This window comes from Stegodyphus dumicola, chromosome X2 (assembly GCF_044657685.1).
Source record: "Stegodyphus dumicola isolate Sdum_Otavi_A_Nest chromosome X2, ASM4465768v1".
NCBI lineage: Eukaryota > Metazoa > Arthropoda > Arachnida > Araneae > Eresidae > Stegodyphus > Stegodyphus dumicola.
In genome coordinates this window covers 37,976,908-37,994,971 of record NC_140781.1, presented here as the reverse complement: position 1 = coordinate 37,994,971, position 18,064 = coordinate 37,976,908, and the positions used below count along the sequence as shown (strand labels likewise).

Sequence of the window (18,064 nt, the reverse complement as noted above, 5' to 3'; positions counted from 1 at the left end):
TAAAACTGAGTGCTGGTACTATGCTTGCAGAATTGCCTATTACTAACTTAAGCTGAAATAAGTTATTTTTTTGTATTGACTTATTTTCATAGTATTTTAACATGTATGCATTTTACCCTGTATGAAAATATTTTTCAGTAGCTCAAAGAAATGATGCAGTAGCAGAAAATTTGCAGAATTGTGTAGACAGATTTGTAGTGCAAGTTTGTCAAGAGTAGCTAATTCGGTAAAAATCGCAATAAAATTTTATACCTTTAAGATACAGCGTATAGATGAACAATAGGTAAATTTCCGACAAAGTATACTTCAAGGATTCTCTTTCAGCCCTTACCAAAATATATTATGATTTAAATCTGCATGTATTTCAATGACATACTCCTTCAAAAACTGTTAACGTTGGGTTCTTTTTTGAAACAAATTGCTGACATTATGTTTTTGTTTTCTTCCTAGGTAAAACACATAATGCTGCAACAGCTGTACAAAATATAGACAAAGAATTGAAATGTGCTATGGAGAATGACAAGGAACTTGCAGTGCCAAAAAAGAGTGAAGCTAATAGTATTGACAATGAGTGTGATCCTGATGTCTTATATTGTGGATGTGTTTCTGCAAGTAATTCTGCAAAAACCTACAAAAGAATTAGAAAAAGCGCTGAGAAAATGACGAATAATTTTAAAGACAGTGAAGTTAAAGAAACAAGCGACACCGAGGAGCCCAAGATTATATTTGAAAAATTTTGGAAAAGTGAATCAGCTGCATCTTCATCTCGTCCAAATACAGAAGACTACATTAACATCACTAAGAAAAGATTTGATGATCCACACTGTAATGAGAAGCATGTTGAAGCAAACAATGTACAAAATGATACATTAAATACTGCATCTGTTTCTGTAGAAAGTAAGTTGTAATGGTTTGTGCTTTGTATATGTAGCTATTACATGAAATTAGGTCCTCTTTAAATTAAATGAAATTAGATCAATCATGATTTGTTAAGTTCAAAAGAGAGTACAGTCAAATACTGAAAATCCGCCAACTTCTAAAGTCTCCATTGCCTCTCAAAATATAAACATTCAGCTTATAGGTTCCGGAAACTGCAACATTGCGTACGAAATATCGAAGAAAAAGTACCGAATAATGACGTCATAATTACCGAATAATAATGAGTCTTAACAAAAATACCAAATTATTGACATCGTGATAAAAGTCGAGGTAAGAAAGCAGACGATTCACTCAACTCTTTCAAGTTCACGATTCACGTTATCTTATTTTCTGAGCTTTGTTATTTTACGAGATTATTTAGTGCTGCCTTTTTTTAACCGGATATTTTGTGGATAAATTAAGAATATTTTAAATTTCAGCCCTTTTTATACAATTATAGATAAGAAACACACTCATGATTTTACTACTTGACACGTTGAAAAATGTAAACACGTTGCATTAACGTTAATGCAAAAAGTGCAAATTCTGCAAAAGATTGAGACAGGTGCATTTTACAGCAGAATCGTATGGAATTGTGATACAATTGTGTATGATATACGGACAAATAAAGGAAAGCTGTTAAAATTTGAAGCAACAGTGATTCTAACACCGGAATCCGAAACCGAAAATCTTTGCATGAGGTGAAATTGGCAAACTTCGATGCTGTGTATATATAATACAATGAATAATATAATCAATTTATATATGTAATAATAATTTAACACGTATAATAAGTTATTGCAATATTGTATATAATTATTTAATTAAATGTATCTAATACGCCTTATTTATTTTGCACTTTTAGTCTGAATATTATGATTTATCTTTTCTGTCCTGAAATCCGCAAAATCCTAAAATCCGCACAACCTCTAGTCCCAAGCTTTGCGGATTTCTGGACTTCTACTGTACTATTCTGATATGTTAGTGCTGGAAAGAAAATATGCGTGACTAAAATTTTATAAATAATAATAAAGAAGTTTTCATAAGATTTTTATTTAATGCTCATAATTAATTAATTAAGAGAAGAAAATAATTTATCATATAGTTGAACGGAGACAAGAGAATTATTTAATCTTTGGTTCCCATTAAACTGCATGACAAATTATTTTTCTTCTTTTCGATCATAATTTTATGAAATTTAAATAAAAGCTTATTTTATAAATTTTTGTCCTTTTAATCTCAATGACAGATTAACAATTGCCGTATTTTACAGACTATAAGATGCACTTTTTTTTTCCAAAAAATTGCCTCCAAAATTCAGGTGCGTCTTATACTCAAAATTAATATAAAAATGTCCAGTGTTTGATTTAAAATTCCCGCTGCTCTTAAAAAGGGCCATATATTTGATGCTGCAAAGAACCTATCTGTATCTGGCAACATTGGATTCAACTGGCAGCACTGTCTAGAGAGAGAGAAGGTATTATTGTTAAATAGTTCAAGAAGTGTTGCATAATGTCCGTTTCACATTATGTTTTGGCTAGGCGGACTGAACGTCGAATGGGACATTTCTTGGAGCCCCCTGCATTTCTGGAAAAACGTACGTAACTAGGTTACAATTTTCACTTACTAAACAGACCCTGAATGCTAAAGTAATCGATTATTGCTCAGATTGGCAAAAGAGACTTTTGTTTTCAAATTCCATTCTGTGTCGCTGTTACGGAAGCATTTCAGTAATTTCTTTTTGACATTTTAAACTTCTTTGCTATTATTTAAGATAATAGAAAGGTGGTGGCTATTAAGTTGATCACTTTGATCTCGACACTGGCGATTCTGAAAGCTAAAGAGAAGGAACTTTAATTTTACTGCCTTTTGAAATCAGGAAGGATGTCTAATGAAAAAGTACCCTGAAATTTCTTAAGTAAATACATGCCAAATCATTAATGAGTTGTGCACTGTATGTTTAAATGACCAAATATTATACATACTGTTAAATTAAGCATAGTTGTTAAATTTCTTGTATTCTGTGTAAATCATACATATGATATAGTGAAGTTTTTCATTGTGATTACAATGCTCCAATCATCAATCAATTAACGGATGGCGAAATCTGTAGTGTGGTTCTAGATCCAGAAAATACCGCTACCAATAGTCAAGAAAGTGACAGAGAGGTTATTGAAAACGGAAAAATTTTGATTGACAGGTGAGTCGGAATTCTTGACCCAGTAATTACAAGACTTGGAACAGTGGAACTTTGCAACTGAAAATGGAATTATATGTGTCTATAGAATTAAAGAGAAAATATTGGCACAAAAAACAAAGCTACTTAAAGAACTTAGTTTGAAAGAATTGTTTAATAAAGTAAACATTTAAATGTTAAGCTCTTTTTTTTTTTTTTTTTTTGGTAAATTTCAATCATAAATACTTCATTATTTTATAAATCTTGATTTCATATTTTTAATTTCTACATGTGGCCTTACTAGATTTAAACTGATGATTTTATATCTGGAAAACTCGCAAATCCGGCATAGCCAAAGTCCCGACGAGTCTGGTCCAGATCTCGGACTTTGTACTGTACATTTCATGGACCATTCTGTTCCTACTAGCAATTTATCTCTTAATGTTTGTTGGTATGCATAATTGAGACTCGAATTTGAATACTTCAAGAGTTAAAAAAGATGTGGCACTTTCCTGGAATTTAGTCTCCTCTTCCCCAGAAAAGTAAGCTAAACTAGTAACTATTTAAAGAAATGCTGAGAAACCAAAAAAGTAACAATCTTTATAACAGCATGTACTGAAACATAAATTAACATTCAATAAATTAAAAAGCAGCATGATTCTTCATTAATGAAACTGTTTCAAATTTGTGTATGAATATATGTATGTATATCATGTAAATATTCTGAATTATTTGAAGTTTTGTCACATTTCTACTCCGACATAGTTTTTAGAATTTTATAAATGGCATCAGAATCACCCCTTTTAATGGCTGCATTATTTTATAATGATAATAATTTATGAGCCTTTCCTTGAATTCCTTTGTAGGTACGTATAATTTTGATCTTGAATATTTGTCAAGCTCTGCTATTCCTTCATATCAGCCAGGTGCTGCAAGCTCAAACCACTCTTGTAGTGTTCAACCCCTGGATGAAAATTCAGTTGAGGTAAGATTGGTGCAGAATTTTAAATTCTATAGAATAAAAATAAATATGAATGTACTTAACTTATTATTTTTGTAGGTGATTCAAAGCTCTACAAATGCAATGACAGAAAACACACAAGATTTTAATGGAGGCACTACTGGAAGTTGCATTTTGGATCAAGGCGAAAGAGATAAGTTTCCATTTAACTTTTCTCATCCCACGGAAACACATTTGTAAGTCCTTTTAGCTTTATTGTGGTTTTCTTTTATTTGTATTTGACTTTTGTTAATGTACTTCTCTGTCATAGTGTAAAATGTTTATCTTGTCTGGATTATGCATTTATTGACTCATTTAATTTAAGGGGAAATAATTTATTTTTTCTCCTTAAACTTACTTGTTTGTTTAGAGAAACTAAGCGCAGTTCTCTCTGAAGGTATCATGTAGATATGCATTTTAAAACTATATTCTGCTAGTAGTTAGTTGATGGATCATTAGCTGACAGTATAAATAAAATAATCTTACGGTATATATCATTATTTAGCATATTTGAATGATTGTGTGAAACAGTAAAAGTATATGATGAAAAATTCTTGTATTCATTAACTAAGAGCAAAATTATAATGTATTTGCTGAAATTAAAAACTAATGTAAGCTTGAAGGATGTGACTTGTGTTAGTTCTTAAAACACGACTCCATATCACTAAACAATCTATTTATACAACTATTCATTAAATTGATGAAGCTTTCAGCACTTCAAAGTAAAGGCAATATGTGTCACTCTGGCATCTATTATGAAACAACGTGACTTTAGCTAAAGGCGTGTACAGCCAGCAACCATAGAGTATCCCCATAGTGACTCAGTCATAACACAAAAGGGGTTGATTGCAAGATTTCAATTTAAAATATACACATTGCAATAAGTTATGCTTTAAAATGTACATATAAAATAAAATACAAGGTAAATAAAAATAATGAAAGATTAATAAAATAAGAATTTTAAGCAATTCCAAAACATGTGCAAAAGAAATTAATCTAAGTATCCATATACTATAAATTTTGTAGCAGACCAACAAGAGAAAATGTATTCAATTCTATTACAGTGATTAGTTTTTAGGAAAAATGAACATGACGTACACTGTAAGTAATTATTTGTTTTGGAGCAACTAAGAATTTTTTATGTGGATTCGGAGGAATGACAGCTGTATCTATACATTCCGACAACATATACACTGGTTTTAGGTGATCCATTGAAAGTAATGTTTTTGTTATTTACCTCAATAATGAAATTTTTGTCCATTTGTTTAACAATGGCATGAGGTCCAGTGTAAGGTGGTGGTAGAGGGTTAATAGAATCGATCCATAGAAATACATGAGAACAGAGCAGGAGTGCCTTGTGTACATGAATTGATGGTTGAACATGCTTAGAAGTTGGAACCGGTCTAACTGAATGAATGATTGATTGAAGCTGTGAAACATAAGCTTCAAGAGGTATGGAATTAGTAACAATCAGCATATCTGAGGGTGATCTAAGTGTGGTACTGTAAACAAGTAGCGTTTACATCTTTCTTAGTGGCAGATCTGATATCCAACAAAACTATATTCAGAATTCAGTCCATTTTGGGTTATGAGCCATTATTGCATTTTTAAGCTGGCTATGAAATCTCAATCAGCCCATTGGATTGAGAATGGTTAAGCAGCAGTTCGAATGCAATGTGTACCAAAATCTTCATTAAATTCTTAAATAAATGAGATTCAAAATTTGGGCCTTGATCAATTGTTATAGATACGGGACAGCCAAATCCAGTTATGTACTAACACTTTACGTGTAGTTTGAGGCGACATGTTGGCAGTAGGTATAACTTCTGGCCATCTGTTAAAGTGATCAATAATTGTCATGCAATAACCATTACCTTCAGACGGTGGAAGAGGACCTATGAAATCAATATGGATATGTGCAAATCTTGTATCAGGCAAGGAAAAGGTAACCGAGGGTTATTTTGAATATCTATGAATATTAGAACTATGAATATCTAGAATATGAATATTAGAAATGAATATTAGAACGTTGACATTATAGGCAGGATTGAATGGCAGTTTTAATAAATTTTTTCATATTAGGCCAAAAATATTGCTTAGTAATTTTATTGAAGCTGCAATACAGGTACGAGGAAGACAGTGAATCTACTGAAAAAGTGTTAAGAGCTTAAAAGAATTAGGAATGAACTGACAAGGTGTACCTGTGTTCATATTACAGTAAAGAGTAACATCTTCCAAGGGAAAAAATGTTTCTCTAATTTAAAAATTGGTGAAGACAGAGAGGAATTTTGAATTTCAGAGTCCTAAAGTTGTGCTTTGGGTAGCTTTTAATAATCAATATGTTGATTATCAGATACCTCATCTATTTCTGCCAATGGATAAGGCATCAGCAGCAATGTTGTCATGACCTTTGATGTATCATTAATCAGTAAAAAATTGGCCAATAAAATCAAGATGACGAAGTTGTCATGGAGAACATTTTTCAGGCTTTTGCTTAAAAGTATATATTAGTGGCTTTTGATCTGCTTACATTGTAAAGGCCCTGCCTTCCAGCATATGCCAAAACTTCTTGATTGACAAATAGTTCTCAATCGTATGTTGACCATTTCCTTTGACTTTTGCTGAGTTGAACGAATAGAAATGCAATGGGTTCCCAAATGCAACTGTGTGAATGAGCTGCCAACTGCAATGTCTGATGCATCAATACAAAGTTTCAAAGTAGCATGAGGAACTCTGTGTCTAAGAAATGTTGAATCAGCGATTGCCTTTTTTGCATTGACGAAAGCTTTCTCTGCTTTGTCGTCTCGTTCGAGAGAGTATTCTTTTATTTTGCTTGGTTATGAAGGTTTCTTGATTGCCTTTTTTGCATTGACGAAAGCTTTCTCTGCTTTGTCGTCTCATTCGAGAGAGTATTCTTTTATTTTGCTTGGTTATGAAGGTTTCTTTTTATTAATGCAACCTTCCAGTAACCTATTTAAGGGAACTAAAGCATGCAAAGCTTGGGACAAAATGTCTCTAAAAGTTAAAAATGCCAAGAAATTTCCTCAACTGAGTTAAGCGTTTGGTTTGGGAAAATTTTGAATGGCTTCCACTTTTTGGTTAAAGGTCTGTTCAGATACATGAAATCTCCAAAGATGTTAAACCAAAAATGCTTTTAGGTACATTCATTCTTAACCCATAATTACTTAATCTTTCAAAAAGAGCTCTGAAGTATATCAAATATAATCAATATTTCGTCAATAAAAGTAGATACTCCTGGCAACTCGCGAGTTATTTCATCAATGAACTGTTGAAAGGTTGCAGCTGCGTTGCATAGCCCAAATTGCATTCTTGTGCTCTCAAAAAGTCTGAAAGCAGTGACAATAGCCATTTTATGGATATTAGAAGTATTAATTGGAATTTGATGATAGCCTTTTACCAAGTCTATTAGAGAAAATACTTTTGCTCCATACAACTCTGGTGCAAAATCACAAATGTTGGGAATGGAATAACGCCCTGTAATGGCAGCTTTCAGGTCTTCATAAGAAGAATCCGTGTTCTCCCGAAGTATGATTTCTCAAACCAAAGAAGCAATATCCAGTGGCAAATGAGTGATGCAATAATTAAATTTTGTTTTGGAATTCATAATAGGCTTTTGGTATGGCTAAAGCCAAAGTTGATTCACACATGGTAAACCACAGTGCAGGATCAATAGGATTGTTAATCAGTATCTTTACAGCTGCTATTTCCTGCATGCTTGTGGTTTTAGTGAAGAAAACAAAAGTCCTGAAACAACCAAGCTTTTAACAAATAACCAATCTGAAGCTTCATGCGAGTAGAAGGGTCACCACTGTAAGCATGAAGGGTGTGACTTGTGTTAGTTCTTACAGCACATGACTCCATGTCGCTTAACAATCACTTTTTTTACACAACTTTTCATATTGTGAGTCCTCAGCTGTGGTCCCAAAAACGAATGGAATGGATGAGAGAAAGAAAGGCACCTGGTCTATGGGAATATAAAACATTTACAGTAAAGCTCTCTGAAAAGCCAGAGTTTCGAGCATGTGAAGGAATACAAATTTCATAACACTGTAGAATACAGTATATATATAGACCAACAATTTGTTTCTGTTGCAGCGCTTCAGGCGATTATACGAGTATGTGAACGTATAATGAAACCATTGGTAAAACGGCATTTGTTAATGACAAAACCAGTTTATTGGATGACTAATAAGAAAGCTTGAGTCACTGCCATAGCTTTCAATAAATGGCTTCATAACATGTTTGTCACAGATGTCAAAAATTATTTAATTAGAAAGGTTGCTTTTTAAGGCTGTTCTATTAATTGATAATGCACCTGGTAATCCTCAAGATTTACAACACGAAAATGTAGAAGTTGTGTTTTTACCAAAGAATACAACTTCCTTATTGCAGCTGTTAAATCAAGGAATAATTTCGACTTTTAAGGCACTGTATATCACACATACCTTCAGGTATATTTTAGAACAAATGGAGATTGATGAATCTCTTACTTTTATGGATGAATGAAGCTTCTACACCATACTCAACCCTTTTAGAACTCTGAAGTAAGGGCAATGTGTGTCGTCAGCTGGTCGCACTGACAGCTATTACGAAACAGCATGACGTCAGCTGGAGGCACATGCAGCCGATAGCCACACTACTTTATATTAAAAGTGGTGATTTTTTATAAATATATAGTAAATCAAACCTTTGTCCCAGCCTTTGGACTTTGATTAGAGCAACTTCAGAACCTTTCTTAGATTTTTTAATATTTATTTTTCATGTGGTAATTTAAAGGATGTTATTGACACATTGAAAATTCAAATTCATAACTGAATTCCTTATCTAGATTTTCTTTTAAACAATATTTGCAGGCCTGTTCCTTTTTAAAAATCTGTGTTTATAATTTGAAAATAACTTTTGTGCTCAGTCTTGGTCTTATGATGTGGAAATCTGAATGTGAACCTACTTTTTCTAAGTGCCTAAAAGTTTTTAATTGTTTGTTTTATTTGAATTTGTAATTGTAATCTCTAGTAGTTGTGTTCCCCTCCCCGACTGCAGCCATAGTTTTGGGATCTGTAAACAGAATACAAAAAAGTTTAAGAAGAAAACTATGAATTTGTGCCATGATAGATGGTATTGCTTAAAGTAAGCTCTTGAGAAGTTGAAATTTAAAAAACTTTTCTTCAGTGTTCAGGTTATACTAACAACAATTGAAAATGTGAAATGCTTTGAGGAAAAGATATTGCTGATGGATGAATAGAAGGTTTTTTTAGGAAATGCAGTGTGTAAATGGATATCACTGCACATTATCACCTTCTTTCTATTATTGAAAAAGCCTAATCTGAATTTCATTAATTTTTCTAGTCAGATCTAGAATTTTCCTGGCAAGCCTGTTTTATTGTTGAAGCTGCACATCAAGGTATTTTTACAAAAAGCATTCAGCAATCAATATGAAAGGAATCCACATCAGCATAAAGTGAAAAAAGAGGGCACACCAGTTTTATTACTGTAGAATTTGAATAAAATTATAGATTCCAAAGGCAAACTATTACAAAAAGTTTGATTGGAACTAATATAAGTAAATTTTTAGGAATGCCAAAGGCTTCAAATAAATCAAGTTAATCAGCTAAAGGTTTTGTGGGTAGTTTTAGCAGAATCAGAACCTATGCCAAACTGTGGATTCTTGTATTATGTGTCCAGTAGATATTTTGGCAAAGAAAAGAAATCTGTGCGTGCAAATCTACATGAGGTTTGATCTAGATCATAAATAACAAGCACATAGTTCCAACTAGTTCGAGTGAGATTAGTTTTTTTAAGCTCTAATCAGTGGAGTGCATGTTATCCAGAAATAATTCCTACTATTATTGACTCTCACGCTTACAGAAAATACAAATTGAAGGAATTAGGAATTCTTTTATTGAGACTAATGATATAACTCGGTATTTTGCACAATAAAAAAGTTAATCATGCTTCTCTAAAATCTTTTGGATTTAATGCCATTTTATGAAGCAGAAGTGTGTAATTTAAAAAAAAAAATTTTTTTTTTTCATTGCAACTTGACACATAAAATATACCGGCCTTTAAAAAAAAAAAATGCATCTTTGAATTCTCAGTACTGTATGAAAAATTATTTTTGTGCATTTTTAGTCTTGTGAAATTATAGGGGGGGGATTCATGCCCTAAAAAGTGAATAGCAAAATGCAGAGCTTCACTATTTCAATATGAAATTTAACTCAAATAGAAGCCCTGAAATACAGATTCTTTGGTTGCAGGCATAAGTATGTGACTAATGATCTTTTGAAAACTAAAACCTTTAAAAGAAATTTGATTCAAAAACACTGGTGAATAATATAGCGTAGAACCTCATCGAGGAGCATAGATTTAGTAATGAGTTGATATTAATCAGGCAGTGTATGGACTGGATTTTTAAGTCTAAACATGGCTAATTATTACAGAAAGAAATGTTCTGAGATGATTCTTTTGTATGAGAAATAAAGTCACTGGGCAAAATCAATAAAAAGTATTTACTAGCTTCATATGCAAGATATGTTGGATATCTTACAATATTTTTAATAACAGTAGTGTTTGTGTCATTTAATAAAAAAGCAGATTGTTATTCCACATATTAAATTGTATTTACATAGATATATTTTATAGCATATAAAAAAGTCGTTACTGTCAGTGTGTATGTGAATGTGATTGTGTTTTTTAAAATTTGAAGTTAAATAAGCAAATGATTGACATGACTTCATTTTAAAACTATGCATTTACAGATGGAAGAATTATCTTGGGTCTGGATTATATATATCCAGCATAGGAAATGCACATGTGGAACTAACTTTGAAAAATAAATGTGTGGAAGTATCTGTGAAGGATTCGCCAACCATGTTGGGTGATGTATTTGCTTCTCAAGAAGTCACTGACTTGTGTTCTGGACCTTTTACTACAACTTTTGAAGAAAAAAATGGTGATTATTTTTCTTTAGTAAACATTCTTAATCCATTCAATTTAATTAGAAAATGTACCTATGTTAATTTTTTTAAAGTTCTTTTTAGTAAAAGAAAGCTGTATCAGAGTGCATTGCAGTCGCTTTGCCACTTTTAGCTTTTATATCCAACATAGTCTGAACATCTAAATTCTAGGTCTTTAATTTTTCTAATTTTTCTTTGTAGCATTTAAGCTGTTCAAAAAGCATTACAAGCTCATTTATCAGTAAACTAATTAAAAATTCTAACTTCTTAACCCCTTCACGCCGACGTGCCAGCAACGAACACACTCACCTACCGGCCGACACGCAGGCGTGACAGAGCATTTTCCCGTTTACTACCGACTGTCACGTATTTGTGCCAGTGTCCTGGAATGATTTTCAAACTAGAATTTCTGCCACAAGATGGCACTGTATGTCCATATGGTTTCAGAGACTTGTACTTTAGACCTTCTACTCAAAATGAGAGAAGCATGACTCGCATACATGTGTTTTTGATTATATAAACAAACGGGGAACTAAATGTTTCTGAATGGCGTGATTTATGACGTCTCTTTAAATCGCACTTTATTCGCACGTGGTAGTTGTTTATTGTAAGTAGAAGTTTTATATGCGCTAAAGCGTTGAGTATTTCGGCTTACAGTTCAGTTTTTAGAAAATAATTAGATCGTGTTAGACGTGAATTCTTTCTGTTTTTACTGTTGCAATGTCGAAGCGTTGAAAATGTTTAACAGAGCATGAAATAGCAGAAATGATGCAAAATATTTCAGATATTGATTCTGAAATTCTGATATTCTGTTATTGATTCTGAAAGATTAACTGAAAGACATTTTACCAAAACTTTGTTCAGAAGAGACTGATAAGAAAATGAGACGACGATGCTTCGTCTGTTCACATTCCCGGAAAAATCCTCCAAAACGGCAAATGAGTTATTACGTGTTCAAGGAATGTAACGTAGGACTGTGTGTAGATCCCTGTTTTCAAATTTTTCATATGAAAAGAGAATTTTAAGTAATATATTTAGTTTTCAGATGTATAAAGTTAAAAGTCATAAAATGGTGAGTAATTAAAATAAAATGTGTAAAATATGCATTTAAACAAGAAATAAGGTAATTAAAGTATATATATATATATATATATATATATATATATATCTATAAAGCATAAGCCGTTTAAATACTCTATAAAGCATTATTAAACAATGCGTTGAGACTTCGGAAATTTCATGGATTTAGGCTTAGTAGCAAAAAAGCCTCCGGCCCTGGAGAGACGCTCGTGGAAGACACTGCCGGCCTCCGCGATAAGCGCGTTTCCGCTACCCGGCTTGAAGGGGTTAAAGTTCTGTTGAATTGTGATTGTGAAACATCATCTTTTGTGAGTTCATCTTGCATATAACCGAGTTCAATGTTGATTTTTGTTCTTAAGGTAATAACTTAATTCTTCTACTTAAAATCACATTTTCGTATGTTACAGTTTACTGTGGCATGAGATGACTTACATAAATGAATATAGATAATTTTTATTAAAAAAAAAATTAACTTCAGTAACAGTGTTGTTATATTTACTTTACTGGAACAAAAATGTGCCTGTGAGATAAATTATGTGAGGAACTGTGTCACTTTTTTAAAGTTGAAAAGTTTATGATGATTTACAAAAATTTTATTTAAACAAATCTTCATAAAATAAAGTAAAAAATATTGTATGAACAAGAAAGAAATGAAATGACTCATTTTCCGTCTTGTATATGGAAATCTTGAGTTTAAAGAAATTTTGCAAATTTTTTTTTTCCTGGTGCATAAAAACATACAGTAATGCTGTTATTACCATTGAAAGGTGAATTTTTAGTTATAAAAGTTATATCTGTTCATTTAGATAAGTCATCTGATGTCTAGGTAAACTGAAACAAACAAAATTTCTTTTTAATAAATGAAATAGTTTTTTTGAAGAGGTTTATATTCTGTTTCTGTAACCATATGCTTAGGAAATGCAAATAAAACTATGGAATTTAGTTTGCTATTGTTATGTTATTGTTATATATGTTGACTCGTCAAACATAGATAAATTACTGTTTATTTATAAGATTAAATTAGATTAGTTTATACATAAGAGAGACATTGATGCTACATGTTTGGCGACAAGTTACGAGAGTGTGACGCAGCACAAATATCGGGCACTTGCCTACCTAGTCAGGTTAGAGGCACTGCCATCTATCGGCAAGCAAAGTAATTAATATCAAACATGCCCTTTTTATTTATAGAACAAGACTAGTGCATGTTACTAACTTAGTACAATAATTATTTTACACCATTACTTACTTAGCAGTTAAGAAAACATTTTGACATTAAATTATTACTTAATAGTTGACTTTAAAGAACATAGCAAAATTACATACCTTGATGACTCACTTACATCTTTAAAATTAATGACTTTAATTAAACTGATATTTTAGAGTTCTGAACAGTTCATTAAATTCCATAATTAGTCTATAAATAAAGTATAATTTTTTGGCATCAATAAGTTCTTCCTAATTGTCTCTATATCGAAGAGGTTTTATTCTATTTCTACTTGATCGTCTTAACATTGTTTCAGTTAACACATTTCCTGGAATTTGAGAATGTTTAGTAGAATCACTTTCCTGTTCCTTGGGTGGATCCTGCTTATCATCATCTACAAGAACATGTTGATCCAGTGTTGATTGATCAAGTCCAAACAAATCTTCTGCTGTTCTGTTCCACTGTGTCATTTTACACATAGACTTGTCTTTACGAATGTGATGTCGGTTTCTCCTCTACACAGTTTCATCATTCACTTTTATGACAGATCTTGGTTGAGGACCTGTCTTCATGATCATACCCTGTTTCCAAGGCTCTTTAATTTTCCATTTGAACCACACTTTATCATTTTCATGAAGTTTTGGAAGCTGGGTTGCGTGTTCATTGGCATATTTCTTTTGTACCATCTGCATTTTTTCTAAGGCTCTACTTGCACCTTTCAGTTGCAATGCTTTAGGATGTAATGGCAGAAAAGATCTGTCTTCTTCCCATTAATAATTCAGCCGAGATGGCAAATTTTTTGCAGGTTGAATAATCTATAATCTAGCAAAACAATATATAAGTCTTTTCCTTCTTCTGCAGCTTTGCTCAGAGACTTCTTGAGAGTTTGGACAGATCGTTCAATTTGCCCATTTGCTCTAGAAAAAATGTGGTGATGTGATGTTATGCATAACATCCCATTCTTCAAGAAATTTCCGCAATGCTTCCGAGTTGTATGGTGGTCCCCCATCAGTGATGAGCTTCTCTGGTATTCTATGTGTTGCAAAAATGGACTTCATAACGGTCATTACAGCTTGAGCAGTTATACTTTAAAGTGGCTTCAGCTCTACATATTTGGAAAAGTAGTCTGTCATTAACAGATATTGTTGTCCTTTCAGGTAAAAGAAATCACAGGCAACTTTTTGCCAGGGTCTCTCTGGTAGATCACAGTCTAAAAGAACTTCTTTCTGATTAGCCTGTTGATATTTCTGACATATCACACATTTAATAACATATTCTTCCACATCTTTGTTGATGTTCGTCCAGTAAAAATATTCTCTAGTTTTACTAGAAACTATACCTTTGTGAGACGCATGCAGTTTCTTCATAATTTCTTTCCCAAGAGATGCTGGCACAACTAGTCGTCGTCCTTGACAAATTATTCCATCCTTTGTTGTATAAAGCTCTTCCTTGCAATGCCAGTAAGGTTGTGCTGCTGGCCTTGTTTTGCTTCTTTCTGGCCATCCATTTTTGATATGAAATAACACATCTTGCAATTCAGGGTCCTTTACTGTCATTTTTACAATTTCCTGCCATTTTGTTGGAGAGGCTTGTGTTAATAGACTTACATTAACAGTAGGTTCTTGACTGAAGGTGTCATCAAAGGTGTCAACAGTTGATTGTGCTCTAGACAGGGCATCAGCTATCGGCAATTCTTTTCTTGGGACATATTCCAATTTCAAATCATACCTGCTCAGTTTGAGGAGCATGTGCTGAAGATGAGGTGAGATTGTATCGTAAGGTTTCTTACTAAGACCTAGTAATCGTTTGTGATCAGTCTGCACTGTTACAGGTCTTCCGTACATATAGTAGTTGAAATGTTCTAACCCATATACAACTGCTAAGAGTTCTTTTTCAATTTGCGCATACCTTTGCTGTGTTTCTGTCAATGATGCTGATCCAAAAGCCACAGATTGATTATTTTGTAGGAGAACTGCTCCAATTCCATATTTACTGGTGTCTACTGACACAGTTACAGGTTTGCTTTCATCAAACTACTGTTAACATGGGGCTTGTACAATCATCTGTTTTAGGTGCTCATAGTCTCTTTGGATGTTTTCATCCCATAACCATTCGCTATCTTTTCTGAAAAGTTTGCCTTAACGAATGAGTTAGACTTGACAACTGAGGTGTGAATTTTGCTAAGTATGTCACCATTCCTAGAAATGGCTGCAAGTCTTCTCGGCCTTTTGGTTCTGCAAACTTTTCAATCGCTTGGATCTTCTTTGGATCAGGTGCAGTGCCTTTATCAGATAGTACAGGTCCTAAATAAGTCACAGAGGTCCGAGATAGCTGTGTCTTCTCGTTGTTAAATTTTAGATTAGCACTTCTGGCTATCGTAAGTATCTTCCGCAATAACTTGCAATGTTCTTCGACAGATGACGATCCTAGGGCTAAATCATCAAAATATGGATTTATATCATTCTCATTGCTAAAACTCTCCTCCATGGCCCTTTGAAATTCCTCAGGTGCATTGTTCAGACTGAAAGGAAGAACCAAAAATCTGAATCTTCTCCAGGGTGTTGTAAATGTTGTCAAGTATGATGACTCCTCATCAAGCGGTAGTTGCCAAAATCCATTCTTGGCATCCAAAATGGTAAATATTTTACATCCCTTGGAGTTTTGTCATAAGGGCTTCTGCTGTAGGAATTGGATAATGAAGTATCTAGAATGATCTAAAATCCCAGACCTCAAGAACATCAGGAATTCTTTACATTTGTGCATCTGATATTTTTCATGTTTGCGTAGTTCAGAATAACTGGTTTGTTATTCAGATAAGCCTAGGACTGGTGCCAGAGCTAGAGTGGCCATAGTGGGTGGCAGAATTTTTAGAATCTAGAGAAGCACTGAACAACAAAATTAAGGTATTGTAAAATCTTTAGAATTTAGGGATGACACTGCAATGAAAAATTTTTAGAATTTAGGGAGGCGCTTAGCCACAGAATTTAGGACCTGCAAAATGTCTAGCTATGCCCCTGTGTAAACCTTAAATGTGGGCATTATTTATTTAGGACTCAAGTAAGCCTTAAGCATGTGCAGGAAATAGGCATAAGTATAATTAATAACTAATATGATTCAGGCATAACTTCACTGATTCAGGTGAATGCAGTTTGCTAAGCATCCTCCTGCATTTGTTAGCACTATCCCAGAGTGAACTTGTAGGCAATTTTCTAGTTTTTTCTTTGCTTGCTAAGTGCAGAGTAGAACTCTATCTTTAGTGAGGTGTTAAATTTGATGTCTGTAGCGATATCTGGAGCAGTTTCTAGCCTTTCTCAGTGTGAAATAGACACAAGATAAAATTTAGCAGAACAAGACTTCTTAAAAGTTGGCAATCACATGATGCATCGCCAATGGTGTATAGCGGATGCTAGCTAAGCTTTATGATGATATCCATGAATTTGAAAGTTTTCTGATATTACAAACAAAATGCAAAGTATTTCAATTAATGAAATTTGAGAAAAAATGTGGAGAAGTGGTAAGGATTGCCTCGCTACCTTGAAAAACCAAGAAAAGTCAAAATTCAAAAATTGACCAAAAAGTTAGGAAATTTGAATATTTTGTCCAAAATCTGAAAAATTCGAGGAATTTCACAAGGTAATCCCCAGAAGCAAATTTTTGCCATTGGAACTTGATCGTTGGAAACAGATCACTTTCTTGGTGAATTGTGTATCATGTGAGAATCATTTGGGCAGCTGGTGTAGAGTTAGTTTTTGTAGTACTAATTGGATTGGCTTTAAGAATCAAATCAAATTTCCAGTAACCTCCAGAGAGCATGACTCGCATGTTCTTGTGAAGAACAGGAAGTCTTTCTCTTTGTGGTCCAGTGCATGTTGATTGAAATAAAATTCTGCCTCTTAGTTTTGAGAGCTCTGACTTTCGAATAATTTTTCTGTTATCTCCAATTAAAAAAATCAAGTAATTGAAACTTTCTCTAATCTCTACACATTATTAAATACGTTTTTAAATGTATGTACATGTAACACTATATTGTATTTCCTTTTTGAATTATATGAATTCATGCAATGCATTTTAAAGTTAGAAGTCTATTGATGCTTGTTTAATCATATCGTGCACTATTAAAAAAATCAAACTGAACTGTTAATCTTTCAAACTTTTTGAGGGCATGGATATTTCATGCTTATGAAACTTCAAAATCAAGCAAGAAAATCTGATACTTTATGTCTTTGTTTGGCGAATGCCAAAATATTGGTCCTGAAATTGATTTTTCATAATTTGTATTTAAAATTTTATTTTCAAGAAATGAACAGCAATTGGAACTTGCTCGCATATTCAGAAACACATAATGTTTGCCCCCTTTTTTAACACAGCTTATGTAGTAAAAGTAAGTAATCAGTCATTTCCCTCCTTGAAATTTCCTATTTTGCTCTGCCCATTCTCATATAGAACAAAATCTTAAATTAACCTTTGTTTCTTTTTAGTACATGCCTTATTTGTCATTTTGCAGAAGAAATTTTAAAAAATAATAATCAGTCATCTAGGCTAACAATTTTATATATATATATCTGTATTTGCCAAAGTACTGTTGATTATTGCATTTCATTTTTTTAATCATTTTCAGTCTTTAAGTAATTAAGTTTATTTTCATGTTATTCATGTTATTTGATGTGGCTTACTTCAAATTTTTTTAATTATTAGTTAAGAAAACATTC

The 18,064-nt window shown here is 32.8% G+C and overlaps 1 protein-coding gene across 7 annotated transcripts in view; it reads left to right on the top strand.

The window, feature by feature from the left end:
* LOC118197107 (uncharacterized) overlaps positions 1-18,064 on the top strand; it is a 289,292-nt gene that overhangs the window by 88,891 nt on the left and 182,337 nt on the right. For all 7 annotated transcript variants that reach the window (XM_085809940.1, XM_085809939.1, XM_085809938.1 and 4 more), the window contains exons 8-11: positions 451-897; positions 3,961-4,079; positions 4,155-4,291; positions 10,871-11,064. In XM_085809940.1, the coding sequence (XP_085666066.1) occupies positions 451-897; positions 3,961-4,079; positions 4,155-4,291; positions 10,871-11,064 (897 nt within the window). The remainder of the gene's footprint in view (positions 1-450; positions 898-3,960; positions 4,080-4,154; positions 4,292-10,870; positions 11,065-18,064) is intronic.